The following is a 24,961-nucleotide window of genomic DNA, read 5'->3' as shown; positions in this document are numbered from 1 at the left end:
ATCATGGATCTGTGCCTGGAAAGTCTTCACTCTCCAGGGCGCAGGCCTGGGCAAGGTTGTATGGAAGACCAGCAGTTGCCCATGCTGCAAGTCTCCCCTCTCCACGACACCAATGCTGTCCAAGGGAAGGGCATTAGGACCCATACAGCTTGGCACCAGTGTCGTTGCAAAACAATCTGTGATTAAGTGCCTTGCTCAAGGACACAACATGTTCCCTTGGCTGAGGCTCAAACTCATGACCTTCAGGTTGCTAGTCCAATGCCTTAACCACTTGCCCACACAGCAGGTATTAGCATACTCCTAGGATAGCTAGAAGTTAATAGGTGAAGCCTGATGGTAGGAAAAATAAATGACTGGAAAAGAAGGAATCTGATGTGTGAGGAGAATGGACCATGGGAGAAAGGGAAAGAGGAAAGGCACCAGGGGAGGTGATAGGCAGGTGAGGAGAAGAGGCAAGAGGCCAGAATGGGGAAAAGGAGTGGGAAGAGGGAGGGAAAAAAAATTCTGGAAGGTGAAATCACTGTTCATGCCATCAAGTTGGAGGTTACCTACATGAAATATTAGGTGTTGCTCCTCCATCTGAGAAAGGCCTCATTGTGGCAAAAGAGGGGGTCATGGACTGATATGTCAAAACGGGAATGGAGATAGGAATTAAAATGGTTGGCTCCCCTTTGTTTGGGAAAGTCACTCTTACAATAGCAATGCTAGGTAGGGAGAAATAGATTCTAGAAAAGGAATCATGGCAATCCAGTGCAGGGTAGCTGTTCTACAAGCAGCAGCACAGAGAAACAGCAATAGAGATTGCTGAGACATTGGCAGTCTATTTCCTTCCACAGATGCTGCCCAACCTGCTGAATATCTTCAGCAGCTTATTTTTGCACAGGTATGTGGGTGCTTTATTAGTTCGGTACATGAATAACCGCAGCAAATACCCTTATTCTGATAGCCAGTAAACCAAATCACGATAAAGTTTACAAGAAATAGATAAACAGGACTTTGAAGGGAAACTTGGAGAAAATTCCACTGTGTAAAAAAAAAAATTATCGGAAGGTGCAGGATATATACATCCCAAAGAAGAAGAAGTATTCTTAAGGAAAGATGACAGCTGTGGCTAACAAAGCCAAAGAGAGTGCATGTAATAGAGCAAAAATTAGCAGGAAGATAAAGGACAGGGAAGCTTTAAAAGACCAACAGAAGGCAAGTAAGAAAGTCATTGAGAACGTAAAGATGGAATACAAAAGTAAGCTACCCAACAGTATTAAAGAGGATACCAAAAGTTTCTTCAGATACGTAAAGTGCAAAAGACAGACAAGAGTGGAAATGATGCTGGAGAGGTAGTAATGGGGGACAATGAAATAGCGGACAAACTGATTAAGGATTTTGCACCAGTCTTCACCATGGAAGACACTAACAGTATAGTGGAAGTTCTAGGTGTCGGGGGCATGAAGTGTGTGAAGTTACCATTCTGGAGAAAAGCTTCTTGGGAAACTGAAAGATCTGAAGGTAGCTAAGTCACCTGGACCAGATGGTGTCCACCCCAGGGTTCTGAAAGAAGTAGCTGAGGAGATCATGGAGGCATTAAAAAATAATCTTGCAAGAATCACTATATTCTGGAATGGTTCTGGATGTCTGATAAATTGCAAATGTCACTCCACTCTTCAAAAAGGGACAGAGGCAGAAGAAAGGAAACTTATAGGCCAGTTAGTCTGACCTCAGTGGCTGGGAAGATGTTGGAGTCTATTATTAAGGATGAGGACTTAGGGTACTTGGGAGGCACATGATAAAATAGGCCTCAGTCAGCATGGTTTCCTCATGGGAAAATCTTGACTGACAAATTTGTTGGAATTCTTAGAAGAAACAGCAAGCAGGGTAAACAAAGGAGAATTGGTTGATGTTGCATACTTGGATTTTCAGAAGGCCTTTGACAAGGTGTCACACACAAGGCTGCTTAACAAGCTATGAGCCCATGGTATTACAGAAAAGATTGGGAATAAAGGGAGCCTGTTCTGCTGGCTGACGGTGACTGGCAGTGTTCCACAGGGGTCTGTGTTGGAACAGATTCTTTTTATGTTATATATCAATGATCTTGATGATGTAATTGATGGCTTTGTTGCAAAATTTGCAGATGATATGAAGATAGGCGTAGGGGAGGTCGCTTTGAGGAAGTAGAGAGTCCACAGAAGGATTTAGACAGATTAGGAGAATGGGTAAAGAAATGACATGGAACACAAAGTTGGGAAGTACACATGCACATTGGTGGAAGAAATGGTTGACTGCTTTCTGAATGGAGAGAAAATACAGAAATCTGAGGTGCAAAGGAACTTGGGAGTCTTTGTACAGAATTCTCTAAAGGTTAATTTGCAGGTTGAGTTCAAGGTGAGGAAGGTAAATGCAATGTTAGCATTTATTTCAAGAGGACTAGAATATAAAAGCAAGGATATAACTTTATAAAGCACTGGTGAGGCCTTACTTGGAGTATTGTGAGCAGGTTTGTTCCCCTTATTTTAGAAAGGATGTGCTGAAACTGGAGTGGGTTCAAAGGTGGTTCATGAAAATATTACAGGATTGAATAGCTTGTCATATGAAGAGTGTTTGATGGGACTGGGCCTGTATTCACCAGAATTCAGAAGAATGATGGGTGCCCTAAATGAAACCTATCGAACAGTGAAAGGCTTTGATAGAGTGGATGTGGAGAGGATGTTTCCTTCAGTGTGAGAGTCTAAGAACAGAGGGTACAGCCTCAATATAGAGGGGCACCCTATTAGAATGGAGATGAGGAGGAATTTCTTTAGCCAGGGAATGAAGAATCTGTGGAATTCTTTGGCACAGGCAGCTGTGGAGGCCAAGTCTCTATGTATATTTAAGGCAGAAGTTGATAGATTATTGATTATTCAGGGCATGAAGGGATACAGGGAGAAGGCAGGAGTTCTGGGCTGAGAAGAAAATTGGATCAGCCATGTTGAAATGGCACAGCAGGATCAATGGGCCAAATGGCCTATTTCTGCTCCTATAGCCTATTATCAGAACACCACAGGCTCTGGGAATATGTGAAATAACAGAAAATACTTGTAAACTCACAGATTAGTCAACATCTTATGACAAGATTTATAACTGGAACAGAGATCATATTCTAAGCAAGGCACTTCCAAGGTACTAAATATTTTTCTGTTCAGATGTTGACTAGCCTGCAATGTTAGTTTTTACTTCTTCGTCTATTTAAAGTCTGGAAACAAACTACTTGGATGCCAGAGTTTTGAAATAATAGAAAATGCTGCAGATACTCAAGCTGGTGGCGCAGTGACATCAGCGCCGGACTCCGGAACGAAGGTTCCTAAGTTCGAACCCAGCTCCCGGGCACGCTTTCATCCCTGCTGGGTTGAGTGTCGAGCTCGCAACTCGGCCTTGTAAAAAAAAACTGCGCTGTGAGAAGGAAGTCGGGGACCACTCACAGAATCTTTCCTCCAAGACAACAACTTAAGTGGTCACCGAGGCTCTGGCAGAGTATGGCACACACAAAAAAACTCAACTCAAGGACAATTTGAAAATAGAAATACAGATAACATTTTCAGTTGAAGACATTTATCAGAATTCTGTTGAAAGTTTAAATTTGTTTCTGATATTTTCAGTAGTTTCTTTTTATATTAAGTTTATTTCCTCAGTTGAATATGCAGGTTTCAATTCATTAATTTTCCTCTACCTGTTACAGTACACTCTATGCAGTGGCTATGATTCCTACAATAGAGTGTTTGTTTTGAATACTACTGCCAGAATCGTACCTGTACAGGTATCTGTGACGTAGAATAGATGAACGTCCCACGAGGCAAACCCCCTCCTGCACTTGGATCGGCTAGGAATGTTACAGCAGTAAGATGAGATGAAAACATGCATGCACGCACTGGAGGAAAAACACGAGAGGGGGACCAGGTAATTTCTTTTGGCTGGAATAAGAAAGAATAAAATGTGAATTTCAAATTTCCTTAAAAACCAACAACAGTGAAATATATTTAATTCCTACAAAACAAAATTATACCCACAAAAGCAGCTAATCACCAAACAACAATCTGGATGAAGTCGTAAAATATACCTAAGGTTAGAAGTTCTAACAATGGCATTGTAAGTGTAAGTATCATCTGATATTGTCCAAAGTTCTACTGCCTAAAATGTGTTGGGCCGATTTTCTTCCTATACTGTGCTAATTGATGACAGCAAGTACCGTCACCTTCTGGATTCTTGGCTGAGGAGGAAATGTTAAAACAGTGGAAAACAAAAATGATTCCTGTTCCTGTGGTGCAATATCTAATAAATTTAGAATTGAGCATGGGACAATATCTAACTCTCCAGTAAGAAACAGCATTTCATCAGATGTCCCAATGATTTATACTTGTATCATTTTACAGAATTGCTTGATTTAGGTGCTTCTCAAAGTACTATGTTCCTGCATAATTAAGTTCTGGAATCCTAGCTAACCAGATTAACCATTATGGTAATATAAAACAACATTGTCAATTAAGGTGAAGTGATGCAGCTCCTTTTGTTTTAAAGTAGTATAAACTTGTTAACAAGGAGTTATGTGAACATTCAAAAATTATGACATAAATCAGATTACTAAAATGAAAATAAATTAGATTATGAATTTGTTTTGACAAATAAATAAAGGTAGGCTTCAGATTACAACTTTATTCCTTGGAATAAAGGAGCCTGAAGGAAAAAAGTGTATAAAATCAGGAAGGATGTAGTTACAGTATAGGCACAAACTAAACTTATGGCTTCTAGTTTTTGATATTCGCGGGAAAATAGAACAAAAAACTAGATGGCATGGGTTAAAGTGAGAAAAGGAAGATTTAAAAGGGACAGCAGGGCAACTTGTTCATGCAGTGAATGGTGTATAAAGGGAATGAGCTGGCAGAGACAGTAGTTGATGCAGCTACAATAATATTTGAAAGACATATGGATAGGGAAGATTTAGAGGGATATGGGCCAAATGCTGGTGGATGGACCTGCTTAGGCAGGCACCTTGGTCAGCAAGGATAAGTTGGGCTGAAGAACCAGCTCTCAGTCTGTACCCTATGAATCTATGTATGACTTGATGGGCCAAATGGCCTAATTCTGCTCCTATGTCTTATAGCTCAAGAGAGTGTGCTTATCTGCAGAGCTTCAGGCCATGATTGTTAAATCAAAATGCATCATCATTGGCAGCTGTGCCATTGGCTGCCTTGACTAAAACTTCCATGTAATTCCTTTACTAAAACTTCAGCTTCCTTTGTTCTTTTAAGATGCTGCTTAATCCTTAACCAAGCTTTTAATCATCTGTCTTCATGGCTATGTGGTTTGCATCAGCTGTTCTTTCAATATGGTCCTGCAAAACAGCTACCATAAACGTGCTTGATGAAGGGCAACATACTGTTGTCATATAACCCAACATCAATTTTACTTGACACCCAACAATTCCTGTTAAGATAGTGAACTATACACATTAAACTCAATGGAAAAAAACCATTAACTCATCTAAGGAGAGCACTGTGTTTGTTTCTTTCTTTAAAAATAACTTCAAGTGATTTGCTTTATGATTTAGATTTCAAATTTAACTGAATTCCTTTTTGCAAACTTCATGATACAAATCAGTGACAGCAATGACTATCCCTTTTTTATAATTTAACTTCAGTGACATGAATCCACACTCCAACCTCATTAACTTTATTGCTATATGCAAAAGGAAGAGGAAATTTGACTTAGGCCTCCCACTGGTTTGTGCCCTACTAGGTAACTATTAGTAATCTCTTCAGATAATAGAAAAACAAAATTTAAAACTGAGGCGGTGAGAAGAATGTTCTTTAGACTAGGGTAAACAATATGCAGTAAAAGCAATGAATAAATATGTGACCTTTAAATAATTCTTGCACTATTACCTGTCTCCTGTCAGACTGTAGAGGAGGAGGAGGAGGGCGAGCACAATCCCTATATAACATGCGCAATCTCTCACACTGAGCCTCCACCACCACCAGTCGCTCACCTGCAAGCAAAAGGGCATTTCTTCTTACAGAAGATTGTAAAGGTATCTACAATACACACAGGACAACTGCACAGTACCACTAACAATTGTCATAGGCAAGGTATCCTAATAACTCTTCGTTAGTTAATAACACACATCAAAGTTGCTGGTGAACGCAGCAGGCCAGGCAGCACCTCCAGGAAGAAGTATAGTCGACGTTTCAGGCCGAGACCCTTCGTCAGGGTCTCGGCCTGAAACGTCGACTGTACCTCTTCCTAGAGATGCTGCCTGGCCTGCTGCGTTCACCAGCAACTTTGATGTGCGTTGCTTGAATTTCCAGCATCTGCAGAATTCCTCGTGTTTGCGTTAGTTAATAACACTTTGATTTTAAACTTCAGAAAAGAAATATGATAAAATCCTCAAAGAATACGAAGCAAGGAATGAATTGGTTAAATGGAGAAAATTGAAGCTTTATTTATAATTATAAGCACATTTGGGTTATTTTAATTTAACATAACAATCCTTACTGGCTAGCACAGTTAATTTCTATTTATAATAATGCAGAAAGAATTATGTGTATTTAGGTGCAAAGCAGGTGCTATTGATCAGGGGTCAAATTTCCTAGGTTTCAAGTCAAAGGACAAGCAGATCATAACTGCAAATTTGCCCTGCTTTCGGATTTTGACCCAAAATATCATCAATTCCTTACCCCCCACACGCCCCCCCCCCCAAAACTCAGACAGATGCTGCCGAACCTGCTGAGTTCCTGCAGCAGATTGTCTGTGGCTGCAAATTTGTATTCCCTTGTTTGTAATTTGTGCATGTTAATTCTATCCATTTCCTTCAATTCTCAGTGGCTCTGTGCACGTGCAGTATTTGGCCAGTTAATACTAATGCAATTGCTTCACACTCCACATCCATACATACTGATTTAAAAAGTTATTTCCAAAATTACAAAGTTTGTGAATCCAATTAATTCTGTGGTAACTTGGAACACGAAAACATACCCGGACTGCATTCCTGTGCTACCAGGTTCAGGACTTCAACTGCAGCGGGACACTGCTGAATAAATTCCTCGCAGAATAAACTATCCTCCAGTAACTGGGCCATCACTAAGCATGCTCTGTAAAACAAAAAGTTCTATCAGCTAGGTCAACGTGATCAGAACCCTTGGTTTCAATGCAGGAATAGTAAACTTAGTTTGTTTGAACACCTTTAATATAAATCACAATATTTTAAAGATATTAAGGCAAAGTTTGTTAACCAAACCCAACTGAAGAATAAACCAGTCGGTGTATTGGGCTAAGTTTTCATCGGGACTGCAGAAAGAGATCAGAAGTCACTCTGACTCCTCATCTCTTTTCTCTAGTCCTGATGAAGGGTCTCGGTCCAAAACATTGACTGCTCACTCTTTTCCTTGGCCTGCTGAGTTCCTCCAGCATTTTGTGTGTATTACTTTGATTTTCAGCATCTGCAGATTTTCTCATCTGTGAAGAATAAAACATTGAATACTAAATTGTCTCACAGTACAAAAACTACCAATTGTCAATTTTCATAACAATCTTCACAAACAATATCTCCTAAAATTTACAATGTACAGTGTGTCCTCATCACCATAACACAATACTTTAACAGTATTCATTGAATAATTTATTGCAAACAGATAATAGTGGCAACCAGGAAAGCTAAAATCAACTCATCGAATTTGAATTCATGTCCTTGATGCACCTAATATTTCAGAGAGCTACAAGGGAGCATCACCTATCTCCTTCAGACAGCATTGTGTAGTAGGAGGCCTCAGACCTTCAAATTAATTAGTTGGTTTCATAGCAGAGTGTAAGCAGGTTCCACTTACTGAACTATGATCAAATAAATTTCACCTTTAGCACAAGTTAACAAATGAAACAACCATTTTTCTTTAGTGCAACACACACAAAATGCTGGAGGAAATCAGCAGGCCAGGCAGCTTCTACGGAAAGAGTACAGTTGATGTTTTGGCCGAAATGCTTCGGCGGAGCAAGTGCTACATATGTCCCTACACTTCCTCCCTCACTACCATTCAGGGCCCTAAAACAGTCCTTCCAGGTGAGGTGACACTTCATCTGTGAGTCTGTTGGGGTCATATACTGTGGCCGGTGTGGCCTCTTGTATATCGGTGAGACCCGACGTAGACTGGGAGACCGCTTTGCTGAACACTTATCTTCTGTCCGCCCATTCCCATATGTCTATCCATGGCCTCCTCCACTGTTGTGATGAGGCCACACTTAGGTCAGAGGAACAACGCCTTATATTCCACTTGGATAGCCTCCAACCTGTTGGCATGAACATCAATTTCTCAAACTTCTGGTAATGCCCCCTCAAGCCCTCTTTCCTTCATTATTTCCCATTCCCTTTTCCCCCTGCCCACTCATCACCTGCCTCTGGCGCTTCTCCCCCTTTTCTTCCTTCCATGGCCTTCTGTCTCTTTTACTGCAGATTTTTTCTTGTTCGTGATTTTTCTTTAGTGGATTGTTTACCTTAAATGTCACCTTTGGCTCACACTTTCAGCATCCATTTTTTTTAAAAACTCGCTTCTCATTTGGGAGTTTCTCCTATAAGAACTCTATTTTTACGTCTTCCAGACCTACTTTTATTATTCAATAACTACCCAGTCAACTCTCTTCTACTGAGTTCTATCATTCCCTTTTCATTGCTCTTAGAGCAGGGGTTCCCAACCTTTACATACGCCATGGACCCCTACAATTAACCAAGAGGTCCGTGGACCCCAGATTGGGAACCTCTGTCTTAAAGTCATATAGCATGGTAACAGACTTCTCAGCCCAACTCTTCCATGCTAATACTATTTGCCTGCATTTGGCCCGTATCTTTTAAAACCTACTCTTTCCATATACAGTACTTGCTCTAATGTCTTTTAAACACTCCACTGTACCTACTTTTAACACTTCCTCTGGCAGCTCATTCCAAATACCCACCACCCACTCTGTCATAAAGGACCCCTTTAAACCTTTCCTCTCTCACCTTAAACCTATGCCTCCTTCTAATTTCAGGTTCTCCTACACTGGGACAAAGTCCGTGACAATACATCTCATCCATGCCCCTCATAATTTAATAAACCTCAATGGTCAACCCTCATCCTCCTTTGCTTCCGGAAAACAGGCCCAGCCTCCCTAAAAGTTAAATCTTCCAGTCCTAGCAGCATCCTTGGGAACCTTTTAGAACTCTTTCCTGCTTAAACCACTTAAACCATATCTTTAATAAAATATGATGATCCGAACAGCATGCTAGTTCAGGTGCAGTCTCATCAAAATTGCGTACTGCTCTCCAAAGACCTTCACCTTCTCTTTACTCCCTTTCCTAACACCCTAATAACTTGGTTTAGGTTTAACTTTTTCAAGTTCGAAAACAAGATTATGGATGAAGCATTAACTTGGTTTCACTCTCCACAGAAGCTACCTGATTAGATGAGTGAATCAGGTATTTTACATTTACCTTGATAGTTTGAGTTCAAAGACAGCTAGGAATTGAACAAAGAAATACCCAACACTCTCTTGTCATGATCATCATAAAACTCTCAGAGATACTTCTGACTTTGTCTAAAATCTTTCAGAAATTATTGTCTTGCTGGACTAGCTTTACTAGAAATTAATTGGGATGGAAGAAACCTGAGGGGTGGTCCACTCCAAATCTAAAGTGTGAATATACAGCAAACTACAAAAATCTTCAAATTACTTCTATACAGTGACCCATCGCCAATTCTGGTCCACATCTTCAACTTCATTAAAGCATCATTGGCTCATATTCAACACACAATTTCATGCATACAGGCAGAATCCAATGCTAAAGTTGCTCAAACCCTGTTCTTTCTTGTAACTGATGCTAATATTAGAACTGACATTGGATTTTTTTTGTTAAGAAGAACAGCAAGCATATTGTTTGAAGTTTTAAAAAAAAGCTCTGCAAGGAACAGGGTAACAGATCTGATACAAATGCAACAAGTAAAAATATTGCAGTCTAATCTTGGCTCCGTTACCTAGTTCTTATTTCTGCCACAAGTCGTACTACTGCCATCACGGGGGTGGAGCCATCACCTACTGCGGGGAGTGAGGTCAGAATTGAGAGACTGCCTTCCTGTGGAAGTAACATGGATTGAACTGCTTGCACTACTTTCTCAGTGATGGACAGTTTATGCAACGGCAAAGCCTATAAAATAGAGAAGATCAAATATAAATATTAAGCATTCATGATATATATTGTACCTTACATTACTAGGGATTTTAAACTATTTTGGATCTACACTTTGCTTACATTACTCTCCTATGTTTTGACAGCACACAGCTAATTGCAAATTGGTTTGCAGGAAACTAACAATATTTTTTAAATCAATATTGAATTCCTCAACTTCAGATAACTTCTTTCTTTCTGTGTGTATCAAAATTGGCCATTTTATATGCCATTTCACTCTTTTTTACTTTTCTTTGTACATTCTGATCAGCTGGACATATCCCTAGTCTAAACAGTATCACCCAAACTTCATAACATAGGCAGCATAGGCAGTGTGAAACAGTGGTAATGTTTTAAATGGAAGACTCTTGCCGAATTTTCCCAGATTTGAAAGGCCTTAAATTCGGTTCTCTATCCATAGATGCTCTATAATCTGCTGAGAGTTTGCAACTTTTTTTAAAATTTCAGATTTCCAGAACCTGCATTGTCTTTTGAATTTCAGCAAATAGCTTATTTCTGGATCAATAATGGTACAAGGAAATGTTCAAAACCAGTACATTAGTATCTTAAAATTTTCTGTAAACCACTCACCTCACACCGTGGAGTACACAGTCTTGATAATGGAACAGTTACTGTGTCTGATGCTTTTGAAGCCTTTCGACAACTAGATAAAGGGAGCCGGACTGTGGCAATTCCTTCTTGCTCATTAATGGAGGTCACCACTCCAATGCTTCCTGATATCCCCTTCCCTGAAATCTAGCAGGGAAAATTGGCTCATGTTCACAAACCAAAGCACTTTTTAGAAGAATAATGCCGACATTAAAAAACATAGCTTTATTTTACAAGAATAGTACTCTAAGTTACAGCTCAAATTCAGACCAGGTTGCACAATCACTTTACAAGAGATTTTCCTTTTCTCTGTCCATCCCCACATACAAATTATCTAATTTAGAAACTCTCTTCCTATATCCATCTGCTCTCCCCACCCAAAGGAACAGTAATAAGCAATTCAGTACCCTGAGACTGTTCCACTATTCAATAAGAACTGAATTGCCCAAATATTGACCCCAATTACAGATCTGTCTGACTTGCCATCCTCGCACTTACCTGCAACATTTTCTCTCAGCATGGCTTTTCAGCAGCTGGCAATAATGGAGTAAAATCAAGTCCAAAAAACCAGACAAGTTTGTGAAGCCAGATCCTAACAATGAGACCCTGAGAAACCTTAACAGGTGGTTAAGCCACACCCTGGGACAGAACATTCTGGCAGAACTCCAAATATCTATCAACATTTGATAGATATGTATCAACATTTACAAAACACTCAAAATAATAATTCTATGTATATACTCCTCATAAATTAACTCTACACACAGGAGTGGCAAAAAATGAGAATACCTGCACTTCAGATCCTATTTTAATGGTTTCTTTGAAGCCACCAAGTGCACAGAGTGCAGCTACTGCTTGCCGTCCAATAGCTTGTAGTTTTGCCAACTTTCTCCCACTGCTACTTCCATTCTCCAAGACGCTCTCCGCATATTTACCAAGCTGAGGGATATACATCAATGCTCGAGAAAGTACCTGCCAATTGGAGGAAATGACTCCAGTTAACTTTTCAGAAAGGAAATGTACAATATCTTTAGCATAACCAAACATCCCAAGGAACATAATTACATTCTCCGGAAAAGTTACGAAGATGGTTATAAACAATTAAGTGCGTTTCTGAATTAAGAGAAGAGTTAGTATTTTTAGAGAAAACATGGCTTAAAGTGCAAATGCAAGGGGTAGGCATGAGATGGTCCAGGCAAAGGTACTGAACCACGAGGACAAACGGCGGGTATCGAAGGCAGTGGAGTTGGGGGGGGGGGTGGCGAGTGGAAAATCACAGGGCACCTGGACAAAATGGAATCTTCCTAAGTGCAAGATTATTTGGGCAGAGCTTTGGAGACTGGAGCCCTTCTGCATTTCTTCCTCCTGCGGTCTGTGTATGACATTCTCCCTGCACCATTACATCTGCACACATGGGGGCTGAGAGAGGACCCACACTGTAAGCTTTGTGGTCAGTGGGGTTCACTGGCACACACACTGTCATGATGCAAAACATCTTTAACACATGGACGGTACAGGTGGCACAACAAGGTCCAGCTGTCCCTTGCTGACATACTGGAGCGGGAGAGGTGTAAAAAGAGACCAGCTGGCAGAGGGGCAAACAGGGCAGTAATTTTTCTCAAAGAGAGGTTCACACTAGTCATATCAAAGTGGCCTAAATCCAATCTGCTGCAAACTGCTAAATCATGGGAGGTGAGTGTCCATGTGGAGGAAGCTGCAGTTCCCAGAGGTGATGCAAACCACATTTCGACCAGACATTGTACTGTGGTCCACTGAAGACAAGGGAGGCTCACTAGAGGAAAGCCCTTAAGTACCAACCCTTAGTCCAGGAATGCAGGGACAGAGGATGGCAGACCTGGCTATTTCCAGTGGATAACGGCTGTAGAGGGGTCCTGGCAAGGTCAGCATGGAGGTCGCTGTCTGTGCCTTGCTGCACAAGAGCTAAGCAGCACGCTGGATAGCAGAGGAAGCAGGAGAGTCTGTTATTGGATATGCAGCAGGCAAGAGAACTTGAGCTGGAAGTCAGGAGCAGATGGGCAGTGAGTTGGCCAAAACTGCTGACCCGCCAACTGGACAGTATAGTGGTTAAGGGTCAAAACTCTCTCGGAAGATTGGGCACCATCTGATGACATCGGCTCCTGGCCAAAGGCTATGGTTACCTCATCAGGTAACTGAAGAGAACACCCAGTGTATGGAGCAAGTGTCAGTGACTGCAAAGTGGAAGGAGAGGATTGTAGAAAGCAAGTCATAGACTTGGAAAAGTTGCGATTTTGTGGAGAAGATGAGTCTGGTGATGATGGCAGTGAGAGTGATGAATATGGAGGTAATAAAGACTCAAAGCATAAGGAATACGTGGTAAATTTAATAGGGTAACACACACAGATGCTGCAATGAGGGAAATAGGCATTGTTGGATTCTTTATGATCTTTAGAACTTAGTCCAGGATTGAATAGGTACTTTGGAAATGGAGGGATGGAGTTCGAAACATAAAAGATGAGCTGCAAGAAATTCTGTCTCACCTTTTATGCTGCCTGTGGAGCTAATATATTTACTAATGCAGATTGAAGGGTATTTGTGGAGAGATAAAGCTGAGCATCATTGGTATACAAACGAAAACTATTTTCAAATAATGTGTCAGCAGACAAAGTAAAGATAAATAATGAAATGGGTTCAAGAATTGGAAATGTCAGTACACAAAGGTACAAATGAGGAAAACATTTTTAATCACAAATGGAAATATTTTGGAGTTCTATGCCTTTAGAAACTCTATGGTCTAGAACTTTACCCTACGCCTATCAAGAGTCAACCCAAATCATGATGAAGGTGATCAACTCCCAGCTGAGCTTCAGGTTCTTTAATTGCAGCTTTTCTGCCACAAGAATACAAGTGCTCAGATACCTATGTATAACTGCGAAAGAATAAAGTGAATATCAAAACGTTATATTCAGGACTACAAGAAACTCCTATGCCAAATTAACCAGTGGATTCTGATTAACTGGGACACACCAGGACTAGTACATTTTGGCCCAATTAAGCAGTTGCAAGTTACATGGAAATAGTTAAAAAGACAAACTGAGTAACAAATTATGTACTTAAATGTAATACAGAAAAAAATTAGAACACTAACAATAGTACTACACTACCATAAAACTGTGTATTAGTTCCTAATTGTTATTGATGGAGGAATTCATCCAGTATACACAACAAACAAAATCAATGCAGACACCTACTACAGATAATGACTGCCTTCATACAATGCTATCGACAATTGCATCCTCCAAATCTTCATTTGCATTGCAATATTCAAAATAATTGTTGATATTTTCAAATTCTTCATAGTGAAATTGCTTGATTTTCACTCTGCTGTTTCTAGCATCTTCAAGCTCGAATGCTTGAAACTGCAATGCGCAAAGCAGTTCGGAATCGTCTTATTTCCTGCCAACTATCAGTGACAAAAATCACTGCTCTTTGTACTCAAACATATGCATCTGATGCTATTTAAAAATTGATCGCTATAAGCACAGTGTAGTGTCAAACAGCCATACAAGTACATGGGACTGACACTAGTTAGAAATTGTTCGCCAACAGTCTCCTGTCCCAACTGAGCGGCATGGTGTCCCAAATAAATGAAGAGAAAAGGTCAGTGTTCTCAATTAATTTCTTTTCTTTAAGAGCTGTCCCAAATAAGTGGCTGCTCAATTAACCAGAATCCACTGTACCCTAAAATCAAAAGTCAGAACTACGGTACAAATTGACTGTAACTCATCATTAAGCAAGAATTTTAGAACAAAATTTCTGTAATTGGTTTCAAAGCTACCAAGAATTATGATAAATTCAGTAGAAATACAGTTGTCCACTTTAATGGAAATCTCCTAGGAAAAAATATGGAAATTCACTAATAACTAAAAGCTTCCCTTTATTTAACCTGACGTGTTATGTCTTTTTAGCTTCTGTATGATCCATTTTAATTAGTCAGTCATACTCTGAACATATACAAACACAACTTTTCTTGGAAAAAAATAACACTACTAGGAAGCAGACACGTGGGGAGGCTGTCCCTCATTACTTTTTAAATCTATAGTTAAATATAATTGATCAATTGATAAATCTGCAGATGAACCTGAAGTTGATGGCACAGCAAACAGCAAAGAAGTTGTCTATGAGAGCAGAATCCTTGAAGTATTAAAACTCCTTATGTCAATTTCAAACCACAGTCAAACTCTGATAATCTGTCATCTGAATGGTCGCGAATCCCAGTGGTTTGGCATCTGTCTTGGTGCTGATTCCTGTGTTACTTACAAATTCACTTGGGTGCCAGTTCATGACCTCAACCCTAGCTCCAGTGCTCCCCCCTGAAACTGCCTGGGCCTGTTTCCCCTCACTCATTTGAAACTAGTCAGGTTCACTGAAAGATTTTTTTGGACCACTCTATTATATAAACTGTTTAAGTAGTATTAGGGCTTCAAATAGCACCCAATAGTCTAGAAAATCTGGACATCCTTCACTACCAAAGTTCTAAGCATGACACATTAACAGAATTCTACTGTATTTGTCCAAGCTGAAAAAATTACTGAATTTCTGAGTGGAAAAATATCTTTGCAGAATATGAATATTCCAGAGTTCAGAAATTATTTTAACTGCTCTTCCTCACTGTATGTCACTTTAAGCCATGAATCCTAAAGATGCAAGGCAAGTTGTGATAAGAGTCAAAATCAGCCATAGCCTAATAATCCTGGTTCCAACAGCAAGGATCTACATACTTTTGGAATTGTTTTCCTCCTGAAGCATGCATTTGTTTTATTACCTTTTCTGCTGTAGTGGTCCATATCTGAGCCGTGCTGAACTCGGGAGCCATCAGCAAGTTGTGCAACAGAGCAATCACCTCTGCTGCCATGCTGTTTGCTACGTGACCACTGATAAAGGGTCGGACTGGGTCTGTCCTAATGGAAAAGATCAAAGAGCCAATTAAATGATGGAAATCTACAAAGATTCAAGACCTTATGAAACAGGAGCAGAATTAGGGCATTCGGCCCATCAAGTCTGCTCCACCATTTCGTCATAGCTGATCTAGTTATCCACAGATTCACCACTCTCTGGCTAAAAAAAATTCCTCCTCATCCCCATCCTAAAAGGATGCCCCTCTATTCTGAGGCTGTGTCACTCCCACCATAGGAAACATCCACTCCACATCCACTCCCTCAAGGCCTTGCACCATTTGATATGTTTCAATGAGGTCGTCCCTCATTCTTCTGAATTCTAGTGAATATAGACTCAGAGTCATCAAACACTCTTCATTCCATTCAATCCTGGAATCATTTTTGTGAATCTCCTTTGAAGCCTCTCCAGTTTCAGCACATCCTTTCGAAGATAAGGTGCCCAAGTGCCCAAACCTGCTCACAATACTCCAAGTGATGCCTCACCAGTGCTTTATAAAGTCTTAACATTACATCCTTGCTTTTATATTCTAGTCCTCTTGAAATGAGTGGTAAACATTGCATTTGCCTTCCTTGCCACAGACTCAACCTGCAAATTAACCTTTAAGAAATCCTGCACAAGGACTCCCAAGTCCCTTTGCACCTCAGTTTTTTGTATTTTCTCTCCATTTAGTAAATAGTCAACCCTTTTGTTTCTTCTACCGAAGTGCATGACCCAACAATGTATTCCATCTGTCATTTCTTTGCCCATTCTCCTAATCTGTCTAAGTCCTTCTGTAGTCTCCTTACTTCCTCATAACTACCTGCCCTCCACCTATCTTTATATCGCCGGCAAACTTTGCAACAAACCCATCAATTCCATCATCCAAGTCGCTGACATGTAATGTGAAAAGAATCGGTCCCAAAACAGACCCCTGTGGAACACCACTAGTCACTGGCAGCCAACCAGAAAAGGCTCCCTTTAGTCCCAGTCTTCGCCTCTTGCCAGTCAGCCACTGCTTTATCCCTGCTAGAATATACTCTTGTTTTACAGTTAATAGAAAGGAAACCAAAGGTTAAAGCTGCTCATAACTTCCTTTTAACCAAGTTGCACAGTGCTTCAATTTTCATCCAATTATTAATGAGAGAAATGCTCATTATCTTTGGTCAATCTCAGATCCTGATCAAGTTGACTTCATTTGGAATATCAAATGTTTTTGGATGGAAAACTTCAATTTCTAATCACTTATTGAATTAATTCATATGAATTCAGGAGCAGAAACTATCAATACAGTTTTAATTCCAAATTGCCAGAACAGTCCAATGCCTTGCCAGAAAACAATTTCCATTCCAAAATGTTGCGTTGAAACTTGTGTCAGCATAGGATGCCACAGTTTGTTTGACTGAAAATTTCCAGTTATAGCAGGTGTTATTTTAATGTGCCTCTTGTCCATCCAAGTGGACTCGCTGGCTATGAACAGCCTTATCCTGTAAAACACTGACTACATACTCCAAGTCACAATGAAGCATAGCTGTTCAGTTATTGCACTGTGAAGATATCTGCCCAGGCTTTTTTCAAGGACTTGAGATGTAGGAGTAGGTGTCAGATTTGTGTCCAAAGAGAAAGTCTTGAAAGTCCTGAAAGTCCGAGTTGCTGCTCTGTATTTCACTGCATCCAGTTTATTGGGAGGAAGGGCGGCTGATAACTAAAGAACTCGATTTCATACAAAGTGGTTGTGCATTGTTAGGCTTTATTTGATGTCTGAGATGTAGATAGGAGCATAACATATACCTTCTGGGACCAAAGATCTGATTGGAATACAGATTACAGAAAGTTCTGCAACCAGTTATACCACTTAAAATGCGAATGATGTTCATTCGCTTATATATTGTTAATGTAGTCTTAACAAATAGCCAAGGATCGCTGAAGGTGAGTGTTAAACTGTGACGCACCTTTTCGTCAAAGCAGCTACAGTTGAAGCTACTATGTGCCTTGCTGTCATCAAGATGGGAAGTGAAAAGGTCGTTTTAGTTTGACAATCTCCGCTCATGGAAGTAGTCAGCCACTGTTGGCAAGTCATAGTCAGTGTGGTTTCAAGATCCTTAAAAGATTTTGCCTCCATGTTTAAAACATTATTGTTGATACAGATAAATTCCTGTCACATGCAACAGTACCATTCTGTAGGAGAGCACTGCTGAGTGTTCTCAGCTTACTATATTTGTCATCATTCCTCAATTTTCCCTTGTACCCAAGTCAATCGATTTTTGATTCCACCCTTAACACTAAATCACAATAACATGATTTATTTTGCTTTCATTACAATGTTCCTGGTTTATGCTACCTGTGAAAACTAGCTACAACTAGCTTCGACATTCAAGTTTAGCTGAGATTCAACTAATTTAATAACTCAATGATTTTTAACAGCTCTTCTCATTATTACCATTAGGGAGGAGGTAGGTGGTACAACAGTCTGAAGACACGCACACTAAGTTTTTAGAAACAGCTTTTTCCCCTCCGCCATCAAATTTCTGAATGGTCCATGAAAACATGAACACAACCTCGCAATTGTATTCTCATTTGCACTATACATTTACTTTTTTATCTACGTATTTCTTATTGAAAAATAGTCATTTTATGTATCTCACTGCACTGCTACCGTAAAATAACAAATTTCACAACATACTACATGTCAGTGATAATAAACCCGATTTGGAAAAGGTAGAAGAGTCTAATTTTGCCCCACATCAAGAAAACACCTCACCTTTATTTCTCTTTTCCCTCTTACTGTTTCGTACCTGGCAAGTTCTGCATTTTTCTCTCTGCAAATGGACGTCTGAGCAGTCTTTTTCTTATCGCCAGTTGTCAGTCCACTAATAGCCTCCTGAGCAGCAACATCCACTGGTGGTCCCACACTGACAATTAGCCCTGACTGTGCCCATTTGGTCGCCTTGCGCAAGGCTGCAGCTGCCTCTTCTGTGATAACTTCACAGTATCCACTCTGCAAACCAAAGACACCATTAAACAATATTTTTGCCAATGCTTCAACAAACACTTGATTTTTTCCCATGATTTATGGCATTATCAATGATAAGTCAGAAGATATGGTATAACAAGTATGCAGTCATTTATAATACAATATTAATTCATGGTGCCTTCAACCATAAACTTGAAATTCCCCAAAAAGAAACTTTCTTTTTGTTTTTATTATCTGCAAAGCATTTTATTCTTGTGTTTATTTTTCTTTCATGATCAAACTTCAATGTCCTTTATTATCCAAGGTTCACTAATCTAGCCATTTTTGCCTTTCATCCTTACTGGAAGACGTCGGCCCTGAACTCTTAGTAAATCTGTTTTAAAGGATTCCCATTTAGCAGCTATTATTTTACCACAAGCATCTGCTCCCAAACTTTCTTACATTATTGAAAGTAGCCTTCTCCCAATTCAAGACCATATCCCTCTCCACAAGTAACTTGAAACTGGCAGAATGGCACTTACTTTTCCCAAAGTGTTGCCTCTCGGATACTTCCCATCCACTCTGTTTCATGTACTAAGAAAAAATTCCCTGTTTCTAGTAGAATTCCACATAACCATCTCAAGAATTTTCTTGGACATACATCCATGTGTATCAGACTAACATTGACACATGTATGTATTATGTGAATCATATAACCGACAATATATAATGTGTCAATATAAGGCAATCCCCATCAACACTGGAAAATTTAAAATTTCCTATTACTATAACATGATTGCTCTTGCATCTTCTTGCACTTTGCTCCCATATCTGATTCTCTAATCCAGGGGTTCCCACCTTTTTTTTTATGTCAAGGACCCCTACCATTAAGCAAGGGGTCAGTGGACTCCAGGTTGGGAACTCTATAGTACATCCCCATCAAAATGGCTAGTTCTCTTTTATTCCAAAGTTCTACCCATATCAGCTCATTGGATGATTCCTCCAGGCTCCAGAATATCATCTTTAAGAACTGCCATTATGTTCTCCCTTATCAGTGTGTGACTCCCCTTCATTTGTGTTCTCTTTGCCATAGCAAAAACTTGTATACCAAGGAACATTAAGCTTCCAATCCTGTCTTTCCCTAAACCATGCTTCTAAGATTGCAATAATATCATAATTCTATGTGCAATCGATGCTCTAAACTCATCTGACTTACAGCTAAAACCAAGGAAAATAAAGTAACTTCTTGTGGCATGCTAATAAAATCACTAAAATGAACTAGCACCATTAGAGTTATTTTTGGGTTTAGGACATATACATTTAGCAACTGACTTTGGCTACGATTCTTCACTTCAGAAAATGGATTGTATTGTGTATTTAATTTGAAGTGCAGCTCTGAACAATGGGTTCCAAAAAGCTGTGAATCCCAGACCAGACAATGCTGATTAAAATTCATTTGGATGCCTGTGGTGTGGATACGAATCAGGAGTTGTGAAGGTTGTATGTGGTTTCAAAAAAAAGCACTGTCCATACATTGTAAATATGGAGTTGTCCTTTCATGTTTGGCTCATAAAATATTGAGCCCCATGTTGGGCCAGGAGACCTTTCCACCAAAAGCATCTCTACATGATGATGCCTGCTGTACCTTGTTTTCTCAAATAAAGAAGTTGCTTTGTATCTACCAGTAATTTTCTCTGGTGACTAGGTTAATGCAACAACAAGCACAAGAGAGTATTTTTTTTCTCCTGCCAAAGATCTTGCTGAGGCCACACTGAACCAGAGACTTCAGAGAGGCAGGTTCAACTTTCAGTCTGTGCAAATGGTGCAGTCATCAGTATACTGTAACAACTTAAACTGATCTTCATACAATTCCTTACTTTAGTCATATCTCGATCCATCTTTACTACTTTCTCCATGTTGGCTCCAGTGCCCAGTCGGAAAGGACGTCCTTCTGAACTACTGTAAAAGAATGGACAAGATTATTGCATGATAGTGCAAGTAAACCTTATTTTACAGCTGTACTGTCATCTTACTGAACACAATTTCTTTCCTTTGCACAACAAAGGAAATTATTCAGCACATCTAAAATTACACTGGACTGGCAGTAAGTAATAACTTTAAATGTTACTAAATTAGCCTCAACTAACTCAAAAACACGAGGGATTCTACAGACGTTGGAAATCTTGAGCATCACGAAGTGCTGGAGGAACTCAGTAAATCAGTCAGCATCTATGGAGAGGAATAAACAGCTGATGTTTTGAGCCAAGACCCTCCATCAGGACTAGAAAGGAAGGGAGAAGAAGCTAGCACGTGGGGGTGAGTGAGGAAAGAAGGAAGGTTGACAAGCTTGCAGGTGATAGGTGAAACCAGGTGAGGGAAGGTGCAATGAAACAAGAGTCTAGGAGCTGATAGATGGAAGAATGAACCTGATAAGAAAGTATAATGGACCATGGAAGAAAGAGGAAGATGAGGGGCACCAGAGGGAAGTGATGGGCAGGTGAGGAGTAGAGAAGGGGAGAGAGGGAACCAGAATGAGGAATGAAAAAGAGAGAAGGGCATAGAGAGAGAAATTATCAGAAGTTAGAGAAATCGATGTTCATGCCATCATGATGGAGGCTGCCCAGATGAAATATGAGGTGTTGCTCCTCTAACTTGACTGTGGCCTTGTCATGGCAGTATGGTGGGGGGGTGGGCTATGGACCAATATGTCAGAATGGGAATGGGAAGTAAAATTGAAATGACTGGCTGCTGGGAAACCCCACTGGAAAATGCCAGATAGAGCAGAGGTGCTCAATGAAGCAGCCCTCCGATCTACATCTGATCTCCCATCTCACTCTGGATTGTGGTGTTAGACAAACTTTATACCCATACCAGTGGTGGCCGCCAAATTAAATGCAACTCCATTCATTTAATAGGTTGGCTGCTTTTGATTTAAAAAATGCAGATTATTTTTAAAACTTCATTTTAATTCACAGCAATTTTTAAAATATAATTTATTTTTCCTGATTTTTAAAAATTAAGTACTACTTAAAAGTTCAAATGCATTTAGCAGCAGCAAGCCGCCTAAAGACCAATTAGACACTGTGGGGAGCATGGTCTGAGACCTAGTTGCCATTTCATGCTGCTCTTTCTTGCTGGATGGCCAAGGCAGTCAAGACTTGAATTGATTGAATTGACTTTATTTCTTGCATCCTTCATATACATGAGTAAAATTCTTTACATCTCCGTCCAAATGTGCAATGTGCAATTTATAGTAATTTATAATAAATAGTTTGACTGGTCTTGCTGGGTCACAAAGGGAAATATGTCTACTAAGCTATGAATAGCTGAGTGGGAAATGACCCAGATATCGATCAATCAAATAACTTGATTCAAAGTTAGGAGCAATATTATTAGCTCATCTGTGATCAGGTACAAGCTACAGCACTGCCTACATTCCAACAATGGTCTCTAGGAAGTTAACAGATGTGAGCTGGGGCAGTTTTAGGGACAAGCCAAATGAGTTCCCACTTAGGTAGAAAAAAATCCACAAGATACCAATGATTCATTCTGGAAATCAACTTTAATCAAGGCAATCCTCTTTGATTTTGAGATTGACATTCTGTGTTAAATTAAATAGAAATAGAATACTTTTGCAATTAAGTGGTGATTTAATTGCAGCCTTTGCCACTAATCTCAACTACACTGCCTGCCTGTCCGATATTCTGGTCTAAGCAATGGGAAACCTCTGCAGGAAATACTCTAGTCAAAGCCAACACAGCATATTACAAAATATTCAGGAGCAAGGCGAAAATAGTAGGAAATGAGAAGACTTGTGCACTTACCTTAGTAATGGCTGTAGAACTTCATGGGATGATTGATCTTCACGTTTATGAATTAAGATTGAGAGCTTGCCATCAATTGCCTCACTTTCCTCTCCACTATCTTTGTCTGCTTTCATTGAGTTTTTTGGGCTTGATTTTGCAAAAGAACCACCGGCTTCTGATGTGCTTGGAGACAGCACAGTTTGACACCCTGCAGTGTTAAATGTTCAGATTCTGAAATATATTGTTCCATTCATAAGCATATCATTATTGTTCTACTGATTTGCCAGTTTTTCCACTATTTAAGACCCATTCCATGAATTATCTATTATCTCCATGAATTAACCATTAAGAATTCAATGTCAGTTTTGAATGCCTCATCAACATTAACACCCATCAAGAAATATGTAAACTCTGCTATGGACTGTCCCAAGTCCGCCTGCGAAAGGAGGATGGTTGGACATGGGCTCTCAACCCCATTCTGTAAAAACCCAGAGTAACAGAAATGCCAACAGAAGTTCCAAAGATCTCATTCCTGGGAGAGGAAGAAACTTGAAAGATGGGCTACACTTGGGGATAACTTGAAAGACTGGCCGAAGACAGAAGTCTCTGACAAACTGCTGCCAGCGGCTTGTGCCCCACTAGGGGTGATGGGCTTAAGTAGTTGTTAACATTTTATCTTTACAAAGCACTCGTATCTGTTCAATCTCAGCTAGGATAAGAGGATTGTTGCAAAAGCTTGCTTCAGCACATTTGATGTGCTAAGAGGAGAAATGCGCCCCAATTTGCATTTTATAAACCACTGCAAGTTCTGTATAGACAAACAACACCCCCTTGTAGGATAGGCCTCAATTATAAAACCCCTCGTACATTACTGAACTACCAGCCTGTCTCAAGAACGGTGGCTGCATTGATAGTGAATAAATGCTGATTCTGAAGCTCAACAAGAAAAATAAGAAAACGATTCTTTTTAGGTAAGCAACACACCAAGTCCCCTGCACTGTGGAACCTGCATCCAGGCCAAAGCCCTCTGTACCCTTCCCATCCATGTTATCTGTTCCAAGTTCTCTTAAATGTTGAAATCAAATCCACATCCACCACTTCCACAGGCAGCTCCTTCCACACTCACACCACCCTCTGAATGTAGTTACCCCTCATGTTCCCTTTAAACATTTCACCTTTCACCCTTAACCCATGACCACTGGTTCTAGTCACCTCAGTGGAAAAAAAAGCCTGCTTGCATTTACCCTATCTATGCCCCTATAATTTTGTATACCTCTATCAAATCTCAGCTGCTGCTCCTATGCTCCAGGGAATGAAGCCCTCACCTATCTTATTTTTCTTTGTATAATTAACCAATTTCCCTTCACCCCAGATTCCCTTGCCATTTCTTTTTTACTCTACTGTACTTTTTGTTTCTGTTGTTGGTTTTCTCCCTCAGGTCATCATGCTTAGCTTTCTATCAACCTGTTTAAATACTTCTCAATCTAGAAAGAATGTTTTTACTCTAAATCCTTCCTATATCATGACAACCAGAACTGAACACAACATCTCAGTTACAACCAGATCAGCTACTTAGAAAGGTTTAGCATAAGTTACTCTCATTGATAAAATCTATAATTGTGAAGCTCAACCAGCACTACCACTTCCAGTAATTAGTGCATGCAAACCCCAAGGTCTGCCTGCTTCCGTCCTCTTTCTTTGGGCAGTATCCTTTCTCCTATATTGCTCTTCCATATTCTTCGTACCAAACTGCATCTTCTCATATTTCTCCACATTAAGCTTTATTTGCCGTAAGTCTGTCTCATCAATCTGATGAAAGACAGTGATTATGTTTTATAATTCTATTGACAGATAACCAATGATGGAAGGTAAAGGGCTGAACTGAGCAAGAATGAATATTAAAGAACAGTAGTCAATTCCAGGTTAAGATGATCTAGAGGGCTTTCAAACTAATAGACATCAACTTCAAAATTTCCCCTTTAGCTGTACTCTACTAGCTGCCAGCTAACTTACCTGGTACAACATAGTCAGCAAGTTTAGCTAAAAGAAGTGATGCAATATTTGAAGCTGGATCACCAGGATCATCTTGTTCATTTTCCAGGGAAGGTACGGAGTAGCTCCATGGAGGCAGCTCCACATTCCCACAATCTTCCACACTCATGAGAGGCAAGGCAGCACGGCACAGCTGAAGAATGATGAGCACGAGCTTGGGAGATGGTCGCTGGTCCAACAACAATGAAAGTAGCTTGGACACACATGCAGGTTGGCTGAGGATTGCTTTACCAATCTGACTTCTAACAACATCACCAAAATTAAAGAATCAGGATTAATTGAGCAATAATTTCAACAGTTTCCAAACATTAGGATAAGCATAATACATAAAGATAATCTGTACTTGAAAATGCACGCTGGTATACCAACACTTGACATCCTAACTTTCTCACTTTTAATAACGTTGAATAAAATATG

The 24,961-nt window shown here is 39.9% G+C and overlaps 1 protein-coding gene across 5 annotated transcripts in view; it reads right to left on the bottom strand.

The window, feature by feature from the left end:
• Positions 1-24,961, bottom strand: part of LOC134338343 (probable E3 ubiquitin-protein ligase HECTD4) — a 291,135-nt gene that overhangs the window by 90,070 nt on the left and 176,104 nt on the right. For all 5 annotated transcript variants that reach the window (XM_063034109.1, XM_063034111.1, XM_063034113.1 and 2 more), the window contains exons 36-46: positions 24,506-24,786; positions 22,511-22,700; positions 20,564-20,645; positions 18,529-18,731; positions 15,624-15,759; positions 11,609-11,791; positions 10,802-10,966; positions 10,020-10,189; positions 6,997-7,112; positions 5,907-6,010; positions 3,777-3,938 (exon numbers count right to left, since the gene is read on the bottom strand). In XM_063034109.1, coding sequence (XP_062890179.1) covers positions 3,777-3,938; positions 5,907-6,010; positions 6,997-7,112; positions 10,020-10,189; positions 10,802-10,966; positions 11,609-11,791; positions 15,624-15,759; positions 18,529-18,731; positions 20,564-20,645; positions 22,511-22,700; positions 24,506-24,786 — 1,792 coding nt within the window. The remainder of the gene's footprint in view (positions 1-3,776; positions 3,939-5,906; positions 6,011-6,996; positions 7,113-10,019; positions 10,190-10,801; positions 10,967-11,608; positions 11,792-15,623; positions 15,760-18,528; positions 18,732-20,563; positions 20,646-22,510; positions 22,701-24,505; positions 24,787-24,961) is intronic.

The sequence above is a fragment of the Mobula hypostoma genome, chromosome 27 (genome assembly GCF_963921235.1).
Source record: "Mobula hypostoma chromosome 27, sMobHyp1.1, whole genome shotgun sequence".
NCBI lineage: Eukaryota > Metazoa > Chordata > Chondrichthyes > Myliobatiformes > Myliobatidae > Mobula > Mobula hypostoma.
This window is presented reverse-complemented; position numbering and strand designations above follow the sequence as displayed.